The 23,728-nt window shown below is 19.1% G+C and overlaps 3 protein-coding genes across 5 annotated transcripts; 2 read left to right on the top strand and 1 right to left on the bottom strand.

The window, feature by feature from the left end:
* The first annotated feature begins 1,927 nt into the window (after positions 1-1,927).
* On the top strand, positions 1,928-10,452 carry LOC127290029 (arrestin homolog). Its single transcript, XM_051318395.1, has 7 exons — positions 1,928-2,095; positions 2,870-2,991; positions 3,488-3,787; positions 5,662-5,889; positions 6,191-6,379; positions 6,607-6,775; positions 9,406-10,452. Exons 1-7 carry the CDS (start codon positions 2,029-2,031, stop codon positions 9,549-9,551), a joined length of 1,221 nt encoding a protein of 406 aa, XP_051174352.1. The 5' UTR covers positions 1,928-2,028; the 3' UTR covers positions 9,552-10,452.
* LOC127290028 (general transcription factor IIE subunit 1) lies at positions 9,505-18,852 on the bottom strand. Of its 2 annotated transcripts, none has more exons than XM_051318392.1 (8): positions 18,670-18,852; positions 16,684-16,895; positions 16,356-16,522; positions 15,838-15,966; positions 13,935-14,161; positions 13,459-13,672; positions 13,009-13,237; positions 9,505-11,021 (listed from the first exon to the last, which is right to left on the bottom strand). In XM_051318392.1, exons 2-8 carry the CDS (start codon positions 16,808-16,810, stop codon positions 10,846-10,848), a joined length of 1,269 nt encoding a protein of 422 aa, XP_051174349.1. In that variant the 5' UTR covers positions 16,811-16,895; positions 18,670-18,852; the 3' UTR covers positions 9,505-10,845. The 2 variants fall into 2 exon arrangements, with proteins under 2 accessions (XP_051174349.1, XP_051174351.1); XM_051318394.1 differs by having other exon boundaries at positions 16,684-16,849.
* A 299-nt stretch (positions 18,853-19,151) lies between these two features.
* On the top strand, positions 19,152-22,799 carry LOC127290031 (rab-like protein 3). Of its 2 annotated transcripts, none has more exons than XM_051318399.1 (5): positions 19,152-19,353; positions 20,312-20,521; positions 21,265-21,398; positions 21,929-22,042; positions 22,615-22,799. In XM_051318399.1, exons 1-5 carry the CDS (start codon positions 19,308-19,310, stop codon positions 22,792-22,794), a joined length of 684 nt encoding a protein of 227 aa, XP_051174356.1. In that variant the 5' UTR covers positions 19,152-19,307; the 3' UTR covers positions 22,795-22,799. The 2 variants fall into 2 exon arrangements, with proteins under 2 accessions (XP_051174356.1, XP_051174355.1); XM_051318398.1 differs by having other exon boundaries at positions 21,265-21,413.
* Positions 22,800-23,728: the final 929 nt, after the last annotated feature.

Genomic DNA, 23,728 nt, shown 5'->3' with positions numbered 1-23,728 from the left:
ACACATCTTTTGATGTGCTGTTAATTTCGCTCTGACATTGATAATCGTTTTTAATTTTTAAAATTGAAAACAAAGGATAACGAAAATTTTTCTAACCTACAAAAAAACACATCTTCTGATGTGCTGTTAATTTCGCTTTGACATTGATAATCGTTATTATTTTTTTAAAAAATTATAACGCAGGGTAACGAAAAAGTTTTCTAACCTACAAAAAAACACATCTTCTGATGTGCTGTTAATTTCGCTTTGATATTGATAATCGTTTTTAATTTTTAAAATTGAAAACGATGGATAACGAAAGTTTTTCTAACCTACAAAAAAACACATCTGGTGTGCTGTTAATTTCGCTTTCACATTGATAAACGTTTTTATTATTTAAAAAAAATTAATAGGGTGGATAAAGGGTCCCAAAAGAAGGGTTTTAGTGGGTCGGGGTTGGTAGTAGTTCGAAAGCTTTATTTATTTATTTTTTTTTTTTTGCCAACCTTACATAACCTTGACATGCGGAAGCCATGGTATCTGTATGCAGATTTTCCAAAAGTCCCTAAGCAAAAAAAATATAATAAAATACAATAAAAAATAATCATAAAATTAATTTAGATAAATAAAGAATTTAGTTAAAATTAAAAATAAAATTAGTAAAAGTGTATAATAATAATAATAATTAAACAATATAGAAAAACTATTTATTTTTTTTTATTTTTAATCATAACCTAAAAGTTCAGGTCAGTTTAGGGTTCATTCACAATGAAAAAGGGCAACATAACCTACAAATTTAGATAATTTTAGGGTTCATCCGCAATAAAAAAGGGGCAAAATAACCTACAAATTTAGATAATTTTAGGGCTCTTTCACAATAAAAAAAGGGGAACATAACCTACAAATTTAGAGTAATTTTAGGGTTCTTGCACAATGAAAAAAAGGGCAGAACATAACCTACAAATTTAGATAATTTTAGGGCTCTTTCACAATAAAAAAAAGGGGAACATAACCTACAAATTTAGGGTAATTTTAGGGTTCTTCCACAATGAAAAAAAAGGCAGAACATAACCTACAAATTCAGATAATTTTAGGGCTCTTTCACAATGAAAAAAAGGGGGAACATAACCTACAAATTTAGGGTAATTTTAGGGTTCTTCCACAATGAAAAAAAGGGTAGAACATAACCTACAAATTCAGATAATTTTAGGGCTCTTTCACAATAAAAAAAGGGGAACATAACCTACAAATTTAGGGTAATTTTAGGGTTCTTCCACAATGAAAAAAAGAGCAGAACATAACCTAAAAATTCAGATAATTTTAGGGTTCTTCCACAATGAAAAAAGGGCAGAACATAAACTCGAAACGGTCATTTTAGGTTGTATCCACAATAAAAAGTCGGCAACATAACCTCAAAATCGTGTAAATTTTTTCTTCTATTTCTTCTTTCTTTCCCTTCATGAAACCTAAAACAAATAAATTTCAATATTAAAAATAAATTCACAATATTTTTTAAAATCTAAATTCACTTAAAAAAAAAAAAATTCAAAATAAATAAAAAAATTTTTATTTCTTCACTTCATTTCCGCTTCCGGAATACTAATATAAATATACCACAAAACATAATCATATTATTAAAAAAAAAAAAAAAATCCCATTATGTAAAGTGCAAAAAATATTCTTATCCTCTCAAATACATAATAATAATAATACTAATTATTATTATTATTATTATTATACAATAATTTTTGTTTAGTCGTGTCTTGTCGCTTGAAATGTTTTTGGAAAACTAAAATAATATATGTTCCTTTATACACGTAACAGGTGCAAAATTTTTTCATCTCATTAGTTAAATCTTGTAAATGAAATAACGCCATTATATTGATGAGATAGGGCTTCCAGCGGTTGTCATGTGAGGGGTTGAGGGGGGGGGAGGGGAGGGTGAAAAAGGGGATAGGGTGAAGCCTTTTAAAAACTATATCAAGTAAAAGGCACAAGACAAAAATCCGTCACTTCTGGGCGGGAAACAATTTCATATTGGTGAAAATAATGTTTCCTTTATTATTCTTGGTGTTCGTTGTAGCAGTTAAGGTTTTCAAAAAGACCACCCCTAATGGTAAGTTTTTTTTTAATTTAAAAAAAAAAATTTTTTTTTAAATTTTAAATTTTTTTTTAGAAAAATTCGAATAATAATTAAATTTAGTTTTTGGGGCAAAAAAAAAGGGGGGGATGAATTTCAATATTAATAATTATTATTGAATTACTAGTCAGCAATAAAAATTTTAATTAACAATAATTTTAAATTGTACAAATAAAAAAAATTGAATAATTATTGTTTAAATTAAATAATTTATTATAATTTAAATTTATTATTAATTAATTAATAATAATTTGTTATTTAGATAATAATAATCGTAATTTATTGAAAATAATAAAGTATTTAAATTATTTAAAATAACGAAGTTAACGTGGCTATGTGGTCAGGGTACGCGGTTTGTGTCCCCGAGGGTCTTGGGTTCGATCCCCCATACGTGCGAGAGATTTTTCGAAATTATTAATTTGCTATAACCGTTTCAAATATTAGTAATAATTTAAATAATTGATAACAATAATAAAATTATAATTTAATAATAAATAAATATTTAAATTATAAATAAATAATTATTACTTTGAATTATATGTATAATTAACAATGATTACAAATTTGAATTAATTAATTAATAATGATTACAAATTTGAATTAAATAATTAATAATGATTATCAAATTTGAATTAAATAATTATTAATTATAAATAATATAAAAAATTTCTAATAAATAATAATTAAAAAAATATTATTAAGAAAAAAAATCTAAATATCGGGGTATTGTAAAAAAAAAATTACTTTCAGGCAAGGTCACAGTTTATCTAGGTAAGCGAGACTTTATCGATCATTTGGATAATGTTGATCCTATTGATGGAATTGTCGTCGTTGAAAATGATTATCTTCAGGGCAGAAAAATCTTTGGTCAGGTGAGGGAAAAAAAAAATTATCTAATTGAAATAAATTTTTTTTAAATATTTAATTATAATTAATTTATTAATATTATTCCTAATTATTTTAATTATAATTAATTTTCGTATTTTTTTTTTGTTGAATTAAAATTATTTTTTTTCAAATTTATTTAAATTTTTTTTAATTAAAATTAATTTTTTATTTTCAATTAATTATTTAGGTAATATAGAATAAATTATTTAAATAATTAATAAAAAAAATTAATTAATTATTTGAAAATAATTAACAAAAATATTAATTAATTATTTGAAATAATTAACAAAAAAAATTAATTAATTATTTGAAAATAATTAAAAAAGAATTAATTAATTATTTGAAATAATTAACAAAAAAATTAATTAATTATTTCGAATAATTAACAAAAAAAAATTATTTAATTATTTCAAAATAATTTTTTTAAAAAAAAAATTAATTAAATAATTAATAAAAAATATAAAAACAACGGAATTTCAGATAACGACGACTTATCGATATGGACGAGAAGAGGATGAGGTAATGGGAGTGAAATTCAGCAAGGAATTGGTCCTCAGTAAAGAACAAATTGTACCAATGAGAAAGGAAAAACAAGAAACAACGGCAATTCAAAATCGTCTTTTGAGAAAATTGGGACCAAATGCATATCCATTTTTGTTTCAATTCCCATCAAGTTCACCAAGTTCGGTAACACTTCAACCTGGCGATGACGATCAAGGCAAACCCCTTGGTGTTGAATATATCGTCAAAGTTTATGTCGCCGAGAATGAAGAAGACAAGGCAATTAAAAAAAAATAATTTTAATATTAACAATTAATAAAAAAAAAAATTTTTTTTCAATTAACAATTAATTTAAACAATTTTTTTTAATTATTAATAATTAATAAAAAAAATTTTTTTTCAATTAACAATTAATTTAAAAAAATTTTTTAATTATTAACAATTAATAGAAAAAAAAATTTTCACTTAACAATTAATTTAAAACAATTTTTTAATTATTAACAATTAATAAAAAAATTTTTTTTAAATTAACAATTAATTTAAAAAAAAATTTTTTAATTATTAACAATTAATAAAAAAAAATTCTAATTATTAAAAAAAAAGAAATTTATAAAAAAAAATTATAAATTTTATTCTGATAAAAATTTTTACAATGAATTAACAACTAATTAAAAAGAATTAACAAACAAAAAAATTAATTATTATTAAAAAATAAAATTGAATTAAATTTTTTTTGGAATTTCATTTGGAATTTTATTCTAAAGAATTGATAATAATTAACATAAAAAAATTTTAAAAATTTTTCTATTTTATTTCAATTTGAATTAATTTTAATTTTAAAATTTTTAATTTTTAATTAATTTTTAATTTGGAAAATAAATTAAAAAAAAAATAGATTTTAAGGATGATGAGAGGAAGAGAGAGAGAGAGTCTATAAGTGAAACCCATTAACTGTATTTATTTTATTTTTATATAACTCGTTAGTGTGTGATTATATAAGTTGGTCATTTATATAATTAAATTACAATATTTGAACTTGGAACTTCTTTCTCTCTAAAAAAAAAAAATAAATAAAAAAAATAGAAAAAAAACACTTTCATGTCATTTTAAATGTGACAATTTAAAATTATTTATAATTTTTAATTACTGTCTTCTAGTTAAATACAAATAAATTTTCATTCAGCCGAATTTTTATTTAAACAAATTTTTAATTAACCAAATTTTTATATTTTAACGAATTTTCATTAAAGCAAATTTTTATTTATCCAAAATTTTATTTTAACGAATTTTTATTTAGAAGAAATTTTATTAATTCAGATTTTCATTAAGCCAAATTTTTATTTAGCTGAATTTTTTTATGAAACCAAAATGTTAAATTAATATTTTTTTCAATTTTATGAAAACCAATTTTTTAAATATTTTAACTCATTTTCATTTGGCCAAAATTTTAGTAAATCAAAAATTTTCATTAAGCCAAATTATAATTAAACCAAATTTTTATTTTAACGAATTTTCATTAAAGCAAATTTTTATTTAGCCAAAATTTTATTTTAACGAATTTTTATTTATTAGAAGAAATTTTATTAATTCAAATTTTCATTAAGCCAAATTTTTATTTAGCTGAATTTTTTTATGAAACCAAAATGTTAAATTAATATTCTTTTCAATTTTATGAAAACCAATTTTTTAATATTTTAACTCATTTTCATTTTGCCAAAATTTTAGTAAATCAAAAATTTTCATTTAGCCGAATTTTTATTTTAAAAAAATTTTTAATTAACCAAATTTTTATTTAAACAAATTTTTAATTAACCAAATTTTTATTTCTCTATAGTTAATTTTTTTTTTGATTTTTATTATGTAAATTTTTAATTAACCAAATTTTTATTTCTCTATAATTAAATTTTTTTGTTGATTTTTATTATGTAAATTTTCACAAATAAATAAATTATTATTATCATTATTTGTTATTTTAAATAACGGTTTTTTGTTTTGGTTAAATTATTAATAATAATTATATTTTATATATGAAAAAATTCCAGTAAATAATTATTCGAAAATAATTTTTATATATAAAAAAATATCTAATTTTTGAAATAAAAAAAAAAAAAAATGAAAAAATTTTTTTGTCAAATATTATATTTTTTTTCTAGGGACACAAACGATCAATGGTTGCACTTGCAATTAAAAAACTTCAATACGCTCCACCAACACGTGGACGACGACTTCCGAGTTCTCTTGTTTCAAAAGGATTCACATTCTCTCAGGGTAAATTAAATTTGGAAGTGACATTGGATCGTGAAATTTATTATCATGGTGAAAAAGTTGCTGCCAATGTTATTATCACTAATAATTCACGGAAAACGGTGAAAAATATTAAAGTAAGCAAAAAAAAAAAAAAAAGAAAGAATTTTTTTATTTATAAAAAAAAATTATTTTTCATTTTTTCAAGTAATTTTTTTAATTTTTCAAAAATAGTATTTTTAATTTTTTAAATTTATTCTTAATTATATTATATTAATTATATTATTATATTATATTAATTATATTAAATAACAATTATATTATTTATATATTAAATAAAATTGAAAATATAATTTAAAAAATTAGTAATAAATTAGTAACTAAATTAGTTTACTTTGTTAAATAAATAAATAAATAATTTGTTTTTGAAAAATTCAGATGTTTGTGGTTCAACATTGTGAGGTGACAATGGTTAATGCTCAATTTTCTCGACATGTCGCAAGTTTAGAAACAAGAGAAGGATGTCCAATAACACCTGGTGCATCATTTTCGAAACAATTTTTCCTTGTTCCATTGGCAAGCAGTAACAAAGATCGACGTGGAATTGCTCTCGATGGTCATCTAAAGGTATTTTTATAATTATTAATTATTTATTTATAAAAATTATAATAATTATTTCATTTAATTTCAAAAATTAATATATTTTTTTTTGGAAATTATATAGTAAATTTAATTTTATTATTATTATTTTTTTGTTTTATTTAATACATTTTTTTTGGGAAAATTATATTAGTTTTTTTTTATTATCATTATTTTTTAATTAATTAATATGTAAAATTAAAAAATAATCTTAGGACGATGATGTGAATCTCGCATCATCAACAATGGTAGCTGAGGGAAAATGTCCAGGAGACGCTATGGGAATTGTTATTTCCTATTCAATTCGTGTGAAATTAAATTGTGGAACATTGGGTGGAGAATTGATCACTGATGTTCCATTCAAACTAATGCATCCAGCTCCAGGTAATTTTAATTTATTTCTATATATATATATTTTTTTTTAAAATTAAACCGAATTTTTAACAAAAATAAATATATATTTTGCCAAATATTCAGTTTAAATATTTTTTTTTATATTATGCTACATTTTCATTTAGTCGAATTTTTATTTAAAACAAATTTTTAATTCCATCAATTTTTATTTTAGTTAAAATTTTATTAAATCAAAAATTTTCATTAAGCCAAATTTTTATTAAACCAAATTTTTATTTTAACAAATTTTCATTAAAGCAAATTTTTATTTTAACGAATTTTTATTTAGGAGAAATTTTATTAATTCAAATTTTCATTAAGCAAAATTTTTATTTAGCCGAATTTTTTTATGAAACCAAATTTTTATTTAGAAGAAATTTTTATTATTCAAAAATTTCATTAAGCCAAATTTTTATTTAGCCGAATTTTTTTATGAAAGTAAAATGTTAAATTAAAATTCTTTCAATTTTATGAGAACCAAATTTTTATATTTTAAGTCTAATTTTCATTTAGCCGAAATTTTATTAAATCAAAAATTTTCATTTAGCCGAATTTTTATTAAACCAAACTTTTATTTTAACGAATTTTCATTAAAGCAAATTTTTATTTAGCCGAATTTTTATTTTAACGAATTTTCATTAAAGCAAATTTTTATTTAGCCAAATTTTTATGAAACCAAATTTTTATTTTAACGAATTTTCATTAAAGCAAATTTTTATTTAGCCAAATTTTTATGAAACCAAATTTTTATGAAACCAAATTTTTATTTTAACGAATTTTTATTTAGAAAAAATTTTAATTATTCAAAAATTTCATTAAGCCAAACTTTTATTTAGCCGAATTTTTTTATGAAATTAAAATGTTAAATTAAAATTCTTTCAATTTTATGAGAACCAAATTTTTATATTTTAACTCATTTTGATTTTTCCGAAATTTTATTAAACCAAAAATTTTCATTAAGCCGAATTTTTATTAAAGCAAATTCTTATTTTAACGAATTTTCATTAAATCAAATTTTTATTTAGCCAAATTTTTATGAAACCAAATTTTTATTTTAACGAATTTTTATTTAGAAAAAATTTTAATAATTCAAAAATTTCATTAAGCCAAATTTTTATTTAGCCGAATTTTTTTATGAAACCAAAATGTTAAATTAAAATACTTTCAATTTTATGAGAATCAAATTTTTATATTTTAACTCATTTTCATTTTTCCAAAATTTTATTAAACCAAAAATTTTCATTAAGCCGAATTTTTATTAAAGCAAATTTTTATTTTAACGAATTTTCATTAAAGCAAATTTTTATTTAGCCAAAATTTTATTTTAACGAATTTTTATTTAGAAGAAATTTTTTTAATTCACATTTTCATTAATCCAAATTTTTATTTAGCCGAATTTTTTTATGAAACCAAATTTTTATTTAGAAGAAATTTTTATTATTCAAAAATTTCATTAAGCCAAATTTTTATTTAGCCGAATTTTTTTATGAAACCAAATTTTTATTTTAACAAATTTTCATTAAAGCAAATTTTTATTATGCCAAATTTTTATTTTAACGAATTTTCATTAAAGCAAATTTTTATTTAGCCAAATTTTTGTGAAACCAAATTTTTATTTTAACGAATTTTTATTTTAACGAATTTTCATTAAAACAAATTTTTATTTTGCCAAATTTTAATGAAACCAAATTTTTATTTTAATGAATTTTTATTTAGAAGATATTTTATTAATTCAAAATTTTCATTAAGCCAAATTTTTATTTAGCCGAATTTTTTTATGATACCAAAATATTAAATTAACATTCTATTCAATTTTATAAAAATCAAATTTTTATATTTTAAGTCTAATTTTCATTTAGCCGAAATTTTATGAAATCAAAAATTTTCATTTAGCCGAATTTTTATTAAACCAAATTTTTATTTTAACAAATTTTCATTTAGAAGAAATTTTATTAATTCCAATTTTCATTAAGCCAAATTTTTTATTAAACCAAAGTTTTATTTAGCTAATTTTTTTTTATTAAACCGAAATTTTAAATAAAAAAATTCTTTTCAATGAAACAAGTCATGTATAAATAAAATTGACTGTAAATTAAAAATTTTTGCCAACAGAAAAAATATTTGGTAGCTAAAATATTTTAGCTAACAAATTTTTTTTTTTTTGCTAAATGAAAATTGGTTAAAATAAAAATTTGCCTTAATGAAAATTTGATTTAATAAAATTTCGCCTTAATGAAAATTAGTTAAAATATAAAAAAAAGTTGGTTTTCATAAAACATTGGCTAAATAAAAATTTGTTTTCACTAAAAATTTGGTTTAATGAAAATTTTTTTTTAAATAAAAATTTGTTACAATATAAATTTTTTGATTTCATAAAAATTCTGCTAAATAAAAATTTACTTTAAAAAATATAGATAAATAATTATATTGTAATTATAATATAATTATTATAATTAATTATTATAATTATATTATAATTATTATTATATTAATTATATTGTTTAAATAAAAATTCTAATATATTTATTTTAATTAAAACTAAATGAAAAATTACAAAATGAAAAAAAATAAAAATAAAATAAAAATAAATAATTTATTAAAAAAAAAAAAAAAAATTTCAGGAACTGTTGAGAAGGAACAGGCGACATTGAAAAAGAGCAAAAGCATCGATCGCGGTCGATATGAGAGTTCATGTTATGCCAACGATGACGATGACAACATTGTTTTTGAAGATTTTGCCCGTCTTCGTTTAAATGAACCAGAATAAAGAAAAATGAAAAAAAATTTCGATTTATTTAGCGAAAAAAAAAAGAAAAAAGAAAGGCTGAACATCTCACTCTCTCTCTCTCTCTCTTTATGAATTCCATCTGAAAACCAATTGCAACTAATTAAAATAATCCTCTTTAAAAAACATAAAAAAAAAAATAATAATAATTTTGAACATGTTTTTCTTTTTCAATATCCCAGATGTGATTTTTTAATTTCGAAACAAAAAAAAAAAGAAACATATTTATAATTATAATTATCGTAATTATATTCTATATTTTTTTTATAATTATAATAATTATAATCCTATAATACAAATTTTCCTTTTTTGCAATTTTTTCTTTTACAATTTAAAAAAAAAAAATCTATTAGAAAAATAATTGCAAAATATGAAAATTTAAATGATAAAAAAAAGGAAAAAAAAAGAGAAAAAATAAAAAAATAATTTTCTACACGAATTTCCGATCGATTGTGGTGGTCGAACGGAAATTCCATCAAGAGATGATAGGAAACAAAAAAAGAAAAATTAATATTATAAAATAATAAACATAATGAAGCTTTTAAAAAAAATTACTATTCTCTTTCTTGAAATGGATTGAAGAAAGAATGGAAAAAAAATAATAAAAATAAAACGATTTTCCCGTTTTACCAGAAGTGACGTGTTAGATAATTTATTTAAAATACATGAATTTAAAAAAAAAAAAGAAAACTATGAATTTAAAAAAAAATGTACATGAATAGAAAAATTATATTGTCAATGAGAGATTCTCTATTATTGTATAATTATTATTATTATATAAATATTGTGTGGGAAAGGAGATTTAAAAAAAAAAAACATTTTATCGTTGACTTATATATTTATTATCTATATTGTACTTAGAAAATAAAGTTGATGAAATTCTTTCATTGTTTTTTCTCAATTTTCCGCAATTACTCTCAAATTTTTTTTTTTATTCTAAATTCATTTTTTCTCAATTTTTTTTTTTCTAAATTATTTCATTTCTCAATATTTTTTTTTTAATTTCATTTTTTCTTGATATTTTTTTTATTTATATTCTAAAATTATTTGCTTTCTCAATATTTTTTTTTATTCTAAATTTGTTTTATTTCATTTTTTGTTCTCAATATTTTCTTTCTCTATATATATATATATATATATATATATATATATATATATATATATATATATTTTAAATAGTATATAATATATATTTATCAAAAATATTTCAATTTTGTTTTTTGTAGGGCGGAAGGGGAAATATTATTATTATTATTTTTTTTTTTTAATTTTCGTATTAATCGTACATTAGGGAATAATATTCCTGGTATGCTTGTATGTATGCTTCTTTTTCGACTGGTGTCATTTCTGCGATTAGTGAATCGTTTACATTTGTAATTGCAACATTTTTACCACCGACTGTTATCATTGGCACTGAGTCCTCTTCTTCTGAATCCATCATTTCCACAGCATCTTTAAGAAAGAAAAAAAATTAATTTTTTTTCACCTTCATTAACTTGTTTTTTATTTTTTTTCTTCTTCTTCAGGAAATTTCGTACAACATAGTAATACGATTACCTATATTAAATATTAATTATAAAAACACAGGCCTCGAATCAATTTAAAGACACAAAAAAAGTCGTTTTAGTCGATTTATATTCCACAAAAAAAGTGGATTTGTTTTTTATTTTAACAAAAATATTTTACAGATTTTTAAATAAAAATTTTTTTTTTTAATAATAATCCTTTTCGAAGGGTTAAAGTTGAAATTTTTAGAAATAATTAAATTTTGAAAAGATATTGTTAATTTTCAAACAATTATTAAATTTTACAGAATTAAAAATAATTTATCAAACAATTATTTTCCAAAATTTCAATTCACAATAAACTACAATTTAATTATTTTCCAAATTTCAATTGATATATTCAATTATTTAAAAATTTTTCTATTAAAAATCAACTGAAATTCAATTATTTTCAAAATTTTCAATCCTAAATCAACTAAAATTCAATTCTTTTAAAAATTTTCAATTCAAAATCAACTGAAAACAGGGTGTCTAACAGTCAGGGAAAAGTCAGGGAATTTCAGAAAATTTCATTCAAAGTCAGGGAAATTTCTGTAAATTTCTACAAAAATTAAAATTTTTTTTGAATTAAAAAATTTTTAAATCTAAAAAAACTTGAATGATTTTTATTACCATTTCTTACTACCATTAGAAATTAATTTATTGTTAAATATGTCAGTAATTATATTTTTGTCCAAAAAAAAAAGCAGAAATTAGGTTATTAAAAAGTCAGGGAAAAATCAAAAAATGTCAGGGAAAAGTCAGGAAATTTTTTTCTCAATCTTTGTTAGACACCCATGTGAAAATCAACTACTTTCAAAAATTTAAATTTGAAATTCAATTATTTTTCAAAATTTAAATTAAAATTCAATTATATTTACAAATTTAAGTACAATTCAGTGAAAATTACAATTTTCAAAAATTTGATTATGAATTTGTAAAAAACGGACAAAAATTTTAATTATTTTCAAAGATTTTGGTTCAAATTTTTCATAAATTTTATTATTTCTAAAAAAAAATATTTTATTTTCTTTTAAAAATACCATTATTTTCTGAAAAATTCAATAAAAAAAAATTCAATTATTTTCCAAAATTTCACTTGAAATTCAATTATTTAAAAAATTTTAAATCAAAAATCAAATAAAATTCAATTATTTTCAAAAATTTCAAATTTAAAAGATTCTAAAATTTAATTATTTCTAAAAGTTCCCATTTAAATTTTTTTTTTAATAATTAAATAATTAAATTTTTGTGATTTTTATATGAAAAATTTTGGAAAATAATTGAATTGAGAATAATGAAATTTTATTTGATTTTAAATTGAATTTTTTTGGGAAATAATTGAATTTTTAATTGAAATTTTGGATAATAATTTAATTTAAGTTCATTTTTGATTGAAAATTTCGATAATTAATTTTGAATAGAAATTTTAGAAAATAATTGAATTTTATTTCATTTTAAATTGAAAACTTGGTAAATAATTAAATTTTAAATTGAAAATTTTTGATAATTATTGGATTTTTAATTGATTTTGAATTAAAATTTCGGGTAATAATGCTTATTTTGAATTGAAATTTTTAAAAAATAATTCATTTTTATTGTGATATTTTGTTTTTTTTAATTATAAACAATTGTTAAATTTCATAAAAATTTGAATTTAATTTTGCTAGTTACTAAATAAATTATTAAATAAAAATTTAAATAAATAAATATTCAAAATTTAAATGCAAAATATAGTAAATACTTATTTTTTTTTGTTTTTAAAATAAAATTTTGTTAATTAATATTTTTTTTAAAATACTAATAAATATAATTTATTTTGAAAAATAATATTTATTTTTTTGTTTAATAATAAATAATAAATTTTATTTTTCTTTTTTTTTTGTTAATCTTACCAGTTTCTATAGGTTGCATATCATTGTTATCTTCATTATCGCTACTGTCACTCGATTCCTGTGGTATAACTGACTTAACAGCATTATTATCACTCATTCCACCTTTTTTCTCATGAGCCAATAAAACTGACATTATATCCTCGCCCTGTTTATTATTTATTGTTGTCGGTGTCGATGCCGTTGCCGCTGCCTTATTCAATATATTGTCTTGTGTAATTGTCGAATCGGTCTGAAAAAAAAGAAAATTATATTTTTTCCTTCTTTTTTGTTTATTTATTTATTTATTTATTTGCATTTTAGCGAGCCCTTTATTAGTACAAATTTTTGAATAAATATGTAAAAAGGAAATATTAATTTTGTTTTCTTTTTGGTAAGATTTAAATAAATATTTAATAGATAAATTTAAATAGAAAAAGGAAAAAAGGTAGAAAAATAAAAAAAATAAAATACTTGTAAAGAATCGTCGATTGGATTATCAATTGTACTGTCCGTCATCCAAATTGGTTGTTCTTTTCTTGTACTGACGGAATTATCGTCCGCAGCACCGTCTCCAATTAGAACATTGACTTTCGTCTCCTCGACAAAGAATCCCGATGTTCTTGAACCTTCACCCGACCATTGATCATTTGGTCCTCGTATTGTACCCGATTTTCTTGGATCAATTCTATAAAGAGAAAAAAAAAATTTACAAAATAACTACAATAAGAGAAATAAAATAAATACAAAAAAAAAAATTTACAAAATAAATGTGAATAAATAAAATATAAAAACTGTAAACATAATTATAAAAAAAATAAAAACTGAAATTATAAAAATAATTAAATAATAACAAAATTATAATTAAATAATAACAAAATTATAATTAAATAATAACAAAATAGTAATACAAATAGAAAAAAAAAAATTTGGAAATAAATAAAATTTACCCCTTAATTGTATTAATATCCACTGCTTCGGGTTCAAGAAGTTCAGGCGCCAATTTAATACCCTCAATATCTCGCAATAAAATATAAAGCGGTTCCATTTGTTCGTTAAATCGTGCCAATAGTAAACGTGAATCTTTTTTCGGTAATGCCGATTGATCTTCCTCAACAATTTCACCACAATAAGTACATTTAAATTCCTGTGTACTCATGTCAAAAAGTTGATCCGCCTTTTATTACAAAAAAAAAAAATTTATTATTATTTTATTTCAGTAGGGTCAACCGGGGTAAATCCGAACGCTTTTAGTAAGTTTCAACAATAACATAAGTTTTTTCTTTAAAAAAAAAAATACTTCCGGTATTCTGGTGCATGAAGTTGTTACTTTACTTCCATAGAACAATTTTATGGGGTAGCAAAAATTTTTGATAAATTACAATCGCAGGAAACTTAGCGTTCGTATTTACCTCGATACTTTGCAACTTTCCTAAAATACCGGGGTAAATACGAACGCCACTGTATTTCAGAAAAATCTTAGGGAAAATAAATTTAAACTATTGCAATTGTTAAACTTATATAAAAACTCAAAAAAAAATACGATAATAAACCTATTATGTAATAATGCATCATATATAAATACAAAAATCAAACAGGTTAAAAATTAAAATGCATTACACAATTAAAACCTTCAATAACTTTATCAAATCATAACGGATTTTTGCAAAACTTGCTACAGAAAGTATTTTTGGAGTGATTGAATGTAAATACAAAAATAAAAGTGAAATTTTTTAAATTCAAAATGGCGGACTTTTCTAAAACTTATTTTTAAAAATGATCAAATTTGCTAACCCTGAAACCCCCCGAGTATAACAATTTTCGAGCGAATCCAATGAATTTTTTAATTCTCGTCCGCCATTTTGAATTTTGAAAAACTGACTTCAAATTGGTAATTAGCGACCCCAAAAACCGTAGAATACCAAATTTTATTAAGATCCTGAAAAACTTTTTTCAACAAACCATTTTGCAAAAAAATTGAAACACTCCTTCGAGAGAACAGAGATTAAGTTTCTGCTTATTAATTACTAACGAGGATAGGTATAGAAAGAAAAACTTTTATAATGTTAAAATAATAGTGTAATGAAATAAAAAGAATTTTGTGTGGCTCTGATGTAAAAAAAAAATGATTGAAAATACCGTTCGGATTTACCCCGGTTTTCCAATTTTCCTGGGTAAATACGAACGGTCTGAGATTATTAATAAAATTTGACAGAAGGCAAAAATGAAAAATAGTTTCTGTTCTAGTATTCATAACAAACAATTATAAATAATAAATTAAATTTTTAGCTTCTTTTTCTTGAAATACGAGACAAAATACTGAAAGAGTGTCATCTTTGATTTTCAATCTTTTTTGCAATACTCGTTATCTTTGTTTATGCTGTTGCTAATTGACAAACGAAAAATGGGATAATATACTTAGAATCTCTTGAAGATGATTTGAGGTAAAAATTCTCATATTGAACTTATTTTTAAAAATTTTAATTATGCTGAAATAATTAGCGTTCGGATTTACCCCCCGTTCGGATTTACCCCTGCTGACCCTATATAAACAAAATTTCAAATAAATTTAATAATATTCTATTATAATTATAAATACTATTATTATTATTATTTAAGACAATTTTTTAAATTACCATTTCAAAGATATTCTTTTTATAATTAAATTTTTAATAAAACAAAATTTTTTTCCTATACCAAAATTTTTTTGTTCAGCTAAAAATTCTATTTTCTAAAAATTCGTATAATATTAATTATTATTTAAATAATTTACTATTTTACAAATAAAATATCTAATATTATATATGTTTAAATAAATAATAAATAAAAAAATAATTAATTACAGTTAATTACTTCGAGATCGGTGTAAGTTTTGAGGCAATTGGTGCATTTGAAACTTGCTCGACTCGTTGCATTTCGTTCCTCGGTTTCCAATTTTTTTCTCATCATAAGAAGTTTATATTTCACAACATTTACAAAAGACTGAAAAAATAATATTTTTTTTTAATTAACATTTAATTAAGAAAATTAATTTTATCAAAATTCATCAACAAAAAAAATTTCTTTTTGTATCAAAAAATTATTAAAATACAAAGTAAAAATTATTATTATTATTATTATTAAAATAAAAAAAAAAATTACCTTATAATTGATGAAATAATAATTAAATTTTTTTTGTATCAAAAAATTAATTAAATACAAAGTAAAAAAAATATTATTATTATTATTACTATTATTAAAATAAAAAAAAAATTACCTTATAATTGATGAAATAATAATTAAATTTTTTTTGTATCAAAAAATTAATTAAATACAAAGTAAAAAAAATATTATTATTATTATTACTATTATTAAAATAAAAAAAAAATTACCTTATAATTGATGAAATAATAATTAACTTTTTGCGCTTTTCCATCGGAGCCTGTTTCCATTTTCAGTCTTATTTGAATAAATTTATCATTACGAAGTGTTGCTATTCTCGCTCGCATTTGTTTCTTTTCGAATTTCAATAATTCTAATAAATCGTCTTCCTTCATGCCTTCAAAGATATTTTTTTCATTATTTACCATTTTTTTTCAGTTTAAAATTATGAAAAATATTTAACAAAAAAAAAGTAATACGATAATAAATTGGAAAAATTATTAAATTTTTATTTGTTTAGTAAATAAATAAAATTAATTATTGAAAAAATTTACTTACAAGGATTTCTAACTAACATATCAATAATAAGAGCATCTTCTATTGTATAAAATCCACGAGCAACAATTCTTGCCAATTGTTTTAAACTGCTGGGAATTTCCGTGACGAGCCTTTCCTCGCCACTCATTTTTTTTTTTGTTTTTTTAATACAAAACAAAATTTATTTCTATATTTACAAAATTATAAAAATTAAAGAAAAAAATAAAATAACTCTGTAACAAATTCAAAAAAAAAAAGGAAAATTATTTAATAATTGAAAATAATGTAATTAATTTGTATAAAATTTGGATAAATTTAAATTTTAATTAATACAAAATTTTGGATAAATTTAAATTCGGATAAATTGAAACATAATTTAATTAAAAATTTTGGGTAAATTGAAATTCGGATAATTTGAAACTTAAAACAATTAAAATTTCGGGTAAATTTAATTTTGAATAAATTAAATTTCAAAAATCCAAATCTCGGGAAAATTGAAATTAGGATAATTTGGAACTTAATTCAATAAAAATTTCGAGTAAATTTAATTTTGAATAAATTTAAATTTCAAAAATCCAAAATTTCGGGTAAATTGAAATTTGGATAATTTGAAACTTAAATCAATTAAAATTTTAATAAATTAAAATTTTAAATATCCAAAATAATAATAATAATAATAATAATAATAATATCCAATTTAAATTTAAATATCCAAAATTTCGGGTAAATTTAATTTGGAATTTTTTTTTTAAATTTAAAAAATCCCAAATTTCGGGTAAATTTAATTTTGAATAAATTTAAAAAATCCCAAATTTCGGGTAAATTTAATTTTGAAAAATTTTAAATTTAAAAAATCCAAAAATTTCAGGTAAATTGAAATTCGGATAATTTGGAACTTAATTCAATAAAAATTTCGAGTAAATTTAATTTTGAAACAATTAAAATTTCGATTAAATTTAATTTTAAAAATCCAAAATTTCGGGTAAATTTAAATTTTGAATAAATTTAAATTTTAAAAATCAAAAATTTTAGGAAAATTTAAATTTAGATAATTTGAAACTTAAAACAATTAAAATTTCGATTAAATTTAATTTTAAAAATCCAAAATTTCGGGTAAATTTAATTATGAATAAATTTAAATTTAAAAAATCCCAAATTTCAGGTAAATTTAATTTTGAATAAATTTAAATTTAAAAAATCCAAAAATTTCGGGTAAATTTGAAATTCGAATAATTTGGAACTTAATTCAATAAAAATTTAGAGTAAATTTAATTTTGACTAAATTTAAATTTAAAAAATCCAAAAATTTCGGGTAAATTGAAATTCGGATATTTTGAAACTTAAATTAATTAAAATTTTAATAAATTTAGTTTTGAATAAATTTAAATTTAAAAAATCCAAAATTTCGGGTAAATTTAATTTTGACTAAATTTAAATTTAAAAAATTCCAAATTTCGAGTAAATTTAATTTTGATTAAATTTAAATTTAAAAAATCCAAAATTTCGGGTAAATTGAAATTCGATTATTTTGGAACTTATTTTAATTAAAATTTTGAATAAATTTAAAATTAAAAATTCGAAAATTTCAGATAAATTAAAATTCGTATAATTTAAAACTTAATTCAATTAAAATTTAAATAAATTAAAATTCGTATGATATTAAATTTAAAAATTTTGTCAAAAATTTAAATTCCTATTATTTTGAAACTTAATTTAATTAAAAAATTTGTGTAAATTAAAATTAATTAATAATTTCGCTAAATTACAAATAAATAAACATTGTTTCAGAAATAAACTCGAAAATAATTTTCAATTGCATTTTAAATTGACAATTTTTTTTTTCAATTGTGAGTAGAAAAAAGTTTAGCAAAATGAAAGATTTTTGTAAGAGAAAAAAAAAAGAAAGAAAGAAAGAAAAAACATTAATAATTTTTATGTTTGCAAAAAAAAAAACGCAAGATAAATAAATATAAATAAATAAATGCGGAAAAAAAAGATAAATCTAACCTCAAAAACACCACTGTTGTCGAATCATTTGCGGCGGCAAATTTTCAATATGAGTTTAATAGAAGAAAAAAAATATCATTAATTTCTTAAAATTAAAAATAATTTCTATACAATTTATTTCCTTTTTTTAACACTGATTTTAATAATATATATCATAAATTATTGTAATGTTATTATTGCATCCTTTTTTTGTCTGTTGCGCGCATTATTTTCTCTTCCTTTTCGTATACAAGGTTTCTAAAATTAAATGGTTACATCAAAACAACACTGCGCATGCGTTGGTATTTTTAAAATTTCTTTTTTATTTTATTTATTATTTTTTTTTTTTTAACATTTTTATCAAGAAAAAAATTTCTCTTTACATAATTTACCTATTAATATAAAAAAAAATTACAAATAATTATTCTATAAATAATTATTAATTTTCAATATTTATTTTTTGAAAATAAAAATAAATGCGCATGCGCAATAAGTCAGTTTTTTTGGAGGTTATGTTTCCCAGTAGCTGTCAAAAACATGTTTTCTTTTTTTAAAAAAAAAATAATTAACACAGTTCTCTAATGTAGTTTTTTTTTAAATATATAATTTAATTCTAGTTAATTGTGTTTTCTTTATAATTAATTTTTTGTATTATAATAATGGCTGCTATTGATAAAGTGAAAATTCTCGTTCTTGGCGATTCTGGTGAGTGACAAATTTTTTTTTTAAATTTTTTTATATTTACGCAATTACCGTGAAAAGAGTTCTTTTTTTTAAATTATTGTAAATTGAAAATAATTTTTTACTATTACTTTTTTTTATTTATAAAATAATACTCTGTTATATTTATAAATTTAAAAAAAAAATTTCGTCAATTTTGAGGTTATATTTACCACGTCATCACAAAAAGTTTATTTTTTATTTTTTATTTATTATAAATTATATAAAGATTGCAAAATAATTATTTATTTATCGTTATTTTACTATTTAATTATAATTAGATAATAATAATAATAATAATAATAATAATAATAATAATAATAATAATAATAATTTCTAATTATAATCGTAAATATATAAAAAATTAATTGTTCTTTCAATTTATTTAACAAATTTATTTATATTTGTGAAATATGTAAACAATGAAAATTTTAAATTTTTTATTATTAATTATAATTTTTATTAATAAATAAATCGTAATTAAAATATTAATTTAATAATTTTGAAGTACTTTAATTTTGAAGTCCCGTAAATAAATAAATAAATAAATAAATTTTATTTTTTTATTATTATAATTTACGAGAAAAAATATTAAAAATTAATTATTTTAATTATTTTAATTATTAATTAATAATTAAAATATTTATTTACTGCTCAAGACGAAAATATTTATTATTATTATTATTAATATTATTATTATTATTATTAGAATATTTTTACAATTAATTTATTTTATTTACATAGAATTTTCAATATAATTCTGAATGTAAATTTTTAAATAAATTTTTAAATTTAGAATTTATTTATTATTATTATTATTATTATTATTAATTTATTATTAAAATATTTATTTTACTTGAAAATATTTATCGTCAATTATTTAAAAAAATAAATTTAGATTTTGTTTTATTAAAAATTAATTAATTAATTAATTAATTAATAGGAGTTGGTAAAACTTCATTAACGCATTTAATTTGCCATCAACAACCAATGAATAATCCATCATGGACAATTGGCTGTTCAGTGGAAGTAAAATTACATGAATATAAAGAAGGAACTGCAAATCAAAGACGATATTTTATTGAATTATGGGACATTGGAGGCAGTCAAAGTCATCAAAATACACGTTCAGTTTTTTACAATAATACAAACGGTAATTGAAAAAAAAAACATAAATTTTTTTTTTAGATTTACGTAATTGACAAATTTTTAACAAAAATTTCTAAATTAATTTCTTTTATCTTAAATTTTAAAATAAATTTTTTTTTATTTTTTAATTTAGTATTTATTTTTCTAAATTACATTATTTTAAAATTTTTTTCTTTTTTAATATTGTAAAATTTTTTTTAAATTTTGTAATTTTTTTTTGTAATTTTTAATTTAATATTTTATTTAGGTATTTAAATTTGAATATTTTTAAATAATTTTTTCTTATTTTTTAATTTAATATTTATTTTTCTAAATTACATATTTAAAAATTTTTTTCTTTTTTAATATTGTAAATTTTTTTTTAAATTTTGCAATTTTTTTTTTAAATTTTTTAATTTAATATTTTATTTATTTTAAATTTGAATATTTTGAAAATAATTTTTTTTTCCTGTTTTAAAATATTTTTTTTTGTAAATTCCAAAAAAAGTTTATAATTTATTATTAATTGGGACATAAAAGTAATAAATTATTTTTTTTTTTTAAATTTTATTTGTGATTCATTTAATTTTTTTCGTAATATTTTTTTCTTTTTTCCGTTTCTTTTTTAAATTATTTATTTATTTATTAGTAAATTTGCGGGCAATGTCCGTAAATTTTTTTTTTTTTTTAATGTAATAACAAATTCTCCATTTTCTTTCTTAGTTGAACGAAAGAAAAAATAATTATTTTTCCTCTTTTAATTTGCAGGAATAATTTTAGTTCACGATATGTCAAATCGAAAATCACAACAAAATTTACGAAAATGGTTACAGGAAGTTTTAAATAAAGATGGAAATTCATTGAAATCAAAATCTATCGATGATTTTGATCCTGAACAGTTTGTGGGTTCAACTCAAGTATGAAACTGAAAATAAAATTTTCAGTTCTTATATTTTTTCTCTATATCTAAATTAATTACTTTTCCAAATAAAAAAAAAAATTTTTAATACTATTCTATATCTTTTTTTTTTTAATTTGAATTTAATAATTTTCCAAAATAAAAATTTTTGTCATACTTTTCTATATATCTATTTTTTTTAAATTTAATTTTAATAAACTCTTTGTTTTGCTATTTTTTTAATACGTTAAACATTTAAATTAAATTCTATTTTTTATATTATTTTATTATTTTTTAATTTTTAAATTCAATTTTTTATACTTTTTTTATTATTTTTTAATTTTTATATTCAATTTTTAATTTATTTAATATTTAATCATTTTCTCTGTTTCTTTCTTTTCTTTTCTTCTTTTTACTTTTTGTGTGAATAACAATTTTTTTTTTCATTGAATTTGATTTTTAGCAAAAAAAAAAAAAAATAATTTTAGCAATTTTTTGTTTGTACCATATAAAATGGAATTAATTAATTTTCAGATTCCAATTCTAGTCGTTGGTACAAAATCTGATTTAATGGCACAAGTGAGATCGACTGTTTATAGGCGATCTTCGACAATTGCCGAAGAATGTGGAGCAGATGAAATTTATTTGGTAGGAGCAAAAAAAAAAAAAATAAATAAATTTTTGCATTAAATACAATTTTCAAAAAAAAGAAGAGAAAAATTACAAAATTTTAATTTTCAATGAATTTTTCGAATAAAATTAAAATAAATTTCAAAATAATAAATAATTTTATTTTAAAAAAATATATTTATTTAATTTAAAAAAAATAGTTTTTCATTATTTAATATTAAAAATTTAGTTTTTTTTATTATTTAATATTAAAAATTTAGTTTTTTTTTATTATTTAATTGAAACATTTTTTTTGAATTATTTGTTCTTTTATTCAATTTTTAAAAATTATTTTTTTTATTTGTTGTTACAAAAATTAGTTTTTTTATTTGTTGTTAAAAAATTAGTTTTTTTTATTTAGTTTTAAAAAAATTAGTTTTTTTATTATTTAATTGAATAATTACTTTTTTTTAAATTATTTAATTAAAACATTTTTCTTTTTTTTTCTTGAAATAAATCAAAAAAAAAATTGAGACAAGAAAAAATCATTTTTCAACTTAAAAGAATTTAAAAAAAAAAATATAAATAATTTTTTTTTTTCACCCCCGCAGGATTGTTTACAAATTCGTTCATTAGCAGCTGGTTCGGGTTCGTCGGTAAAATTAAGTAGATTTTTTGACAAAGTCATTGAGAGACGATATTATTCCATGAGAGAGGGAATCAGTCCTGATAAAAGGCGAATAAATGCATTTGGATCATCTTATAATCCAAAAATGTATCACGACGATTAACGGAAGAGAGAGAGAGATAAAAAAATTATTTCCCCCCCCCCATGAATGTAAATAGATATTTATAAATTGTATAAGTGTTTTTTTGAAATTAAAAAAAAAAAAATAAAATAAAATAAAGTTTTTTAATAAAAAAAAAATGTTGTCTTTTCAAATTTTACAATTTGAATTTTTCGCGCCTTTTTTTTCGTTTCACTTCCTGATTTTTTTAAATTTATATATAAAAAAAGTATTATTTTTTGTCAATTTTTTCTTTTTCTATAAATAGATAATAATAATAATAATTTAATATAATAATAATAATTTGAAATAATTATATCAAAGAGAATTAATAAATAAGAAAAAATTTACTAATTTTTTCTTTTGAGATAACATAAATTTTTTTAATTTTACTATTTTTGAAGTTCGCGCCTTCTTTCAACACCCAGTTCCAAATTTTCGGTTTATTTTTTAATTTAATTTTATATACTAACTATTTGAACAATTCTGTGATCAACAGATTGTGTAAAGAGGCAAATCAGTGTAGCACAAGTGTTAACTTTTTTGGTATTTCTTTAAATAAGTTTATAATTGAACTGCGTAATTTTATGTATGATGAGAACAATAATGTTAGCGCGGCTGATTAATTTTGTTTAAATTAGAATTATCGTATCATAGTACACTGTACGAATGGGCGCTGCCCGTATACTTTGAATAAATAAATAAATATAAATATTAATTATAAATTATAATACAATAATTTTAAAAACAATTATCTCAAATAGAATCAATTTTTTATTTATTTTAATATAAATGAATATTTATAATAATAATAATAATAATAGTAATATTCGTAAATAAATATTCATGATATTTTCAAATTTCGTTTCAATTCCGGTTCAATAATTATCTTATGTTCCACCGTTTCGAATTTTTCGCGAATTCAAAAATAGCTGCC

This window comes from Leptopilina boulardi, unplaced genomic scaffold, assembly GCF_019393585.1.
Source record: "Leptopilina boulardi isolate dan_hultmark-lab unplaced genomic scaffold, ZJU_Lbou_2.1 LbouV2_55, whole genome shotgun sequence".
Lineage (NCBI taxonomy): Eukaryota > Metazoa > Arthropoda > Insecta > Hymenoptera > Figitidae > Leptopilina > Leptopilina boulardi.
The sequence above is the reverse complement of the archived record's forward strand: the minus strand, read 5'-3'. Positions and strand labels throughout refer to the sequence as shown.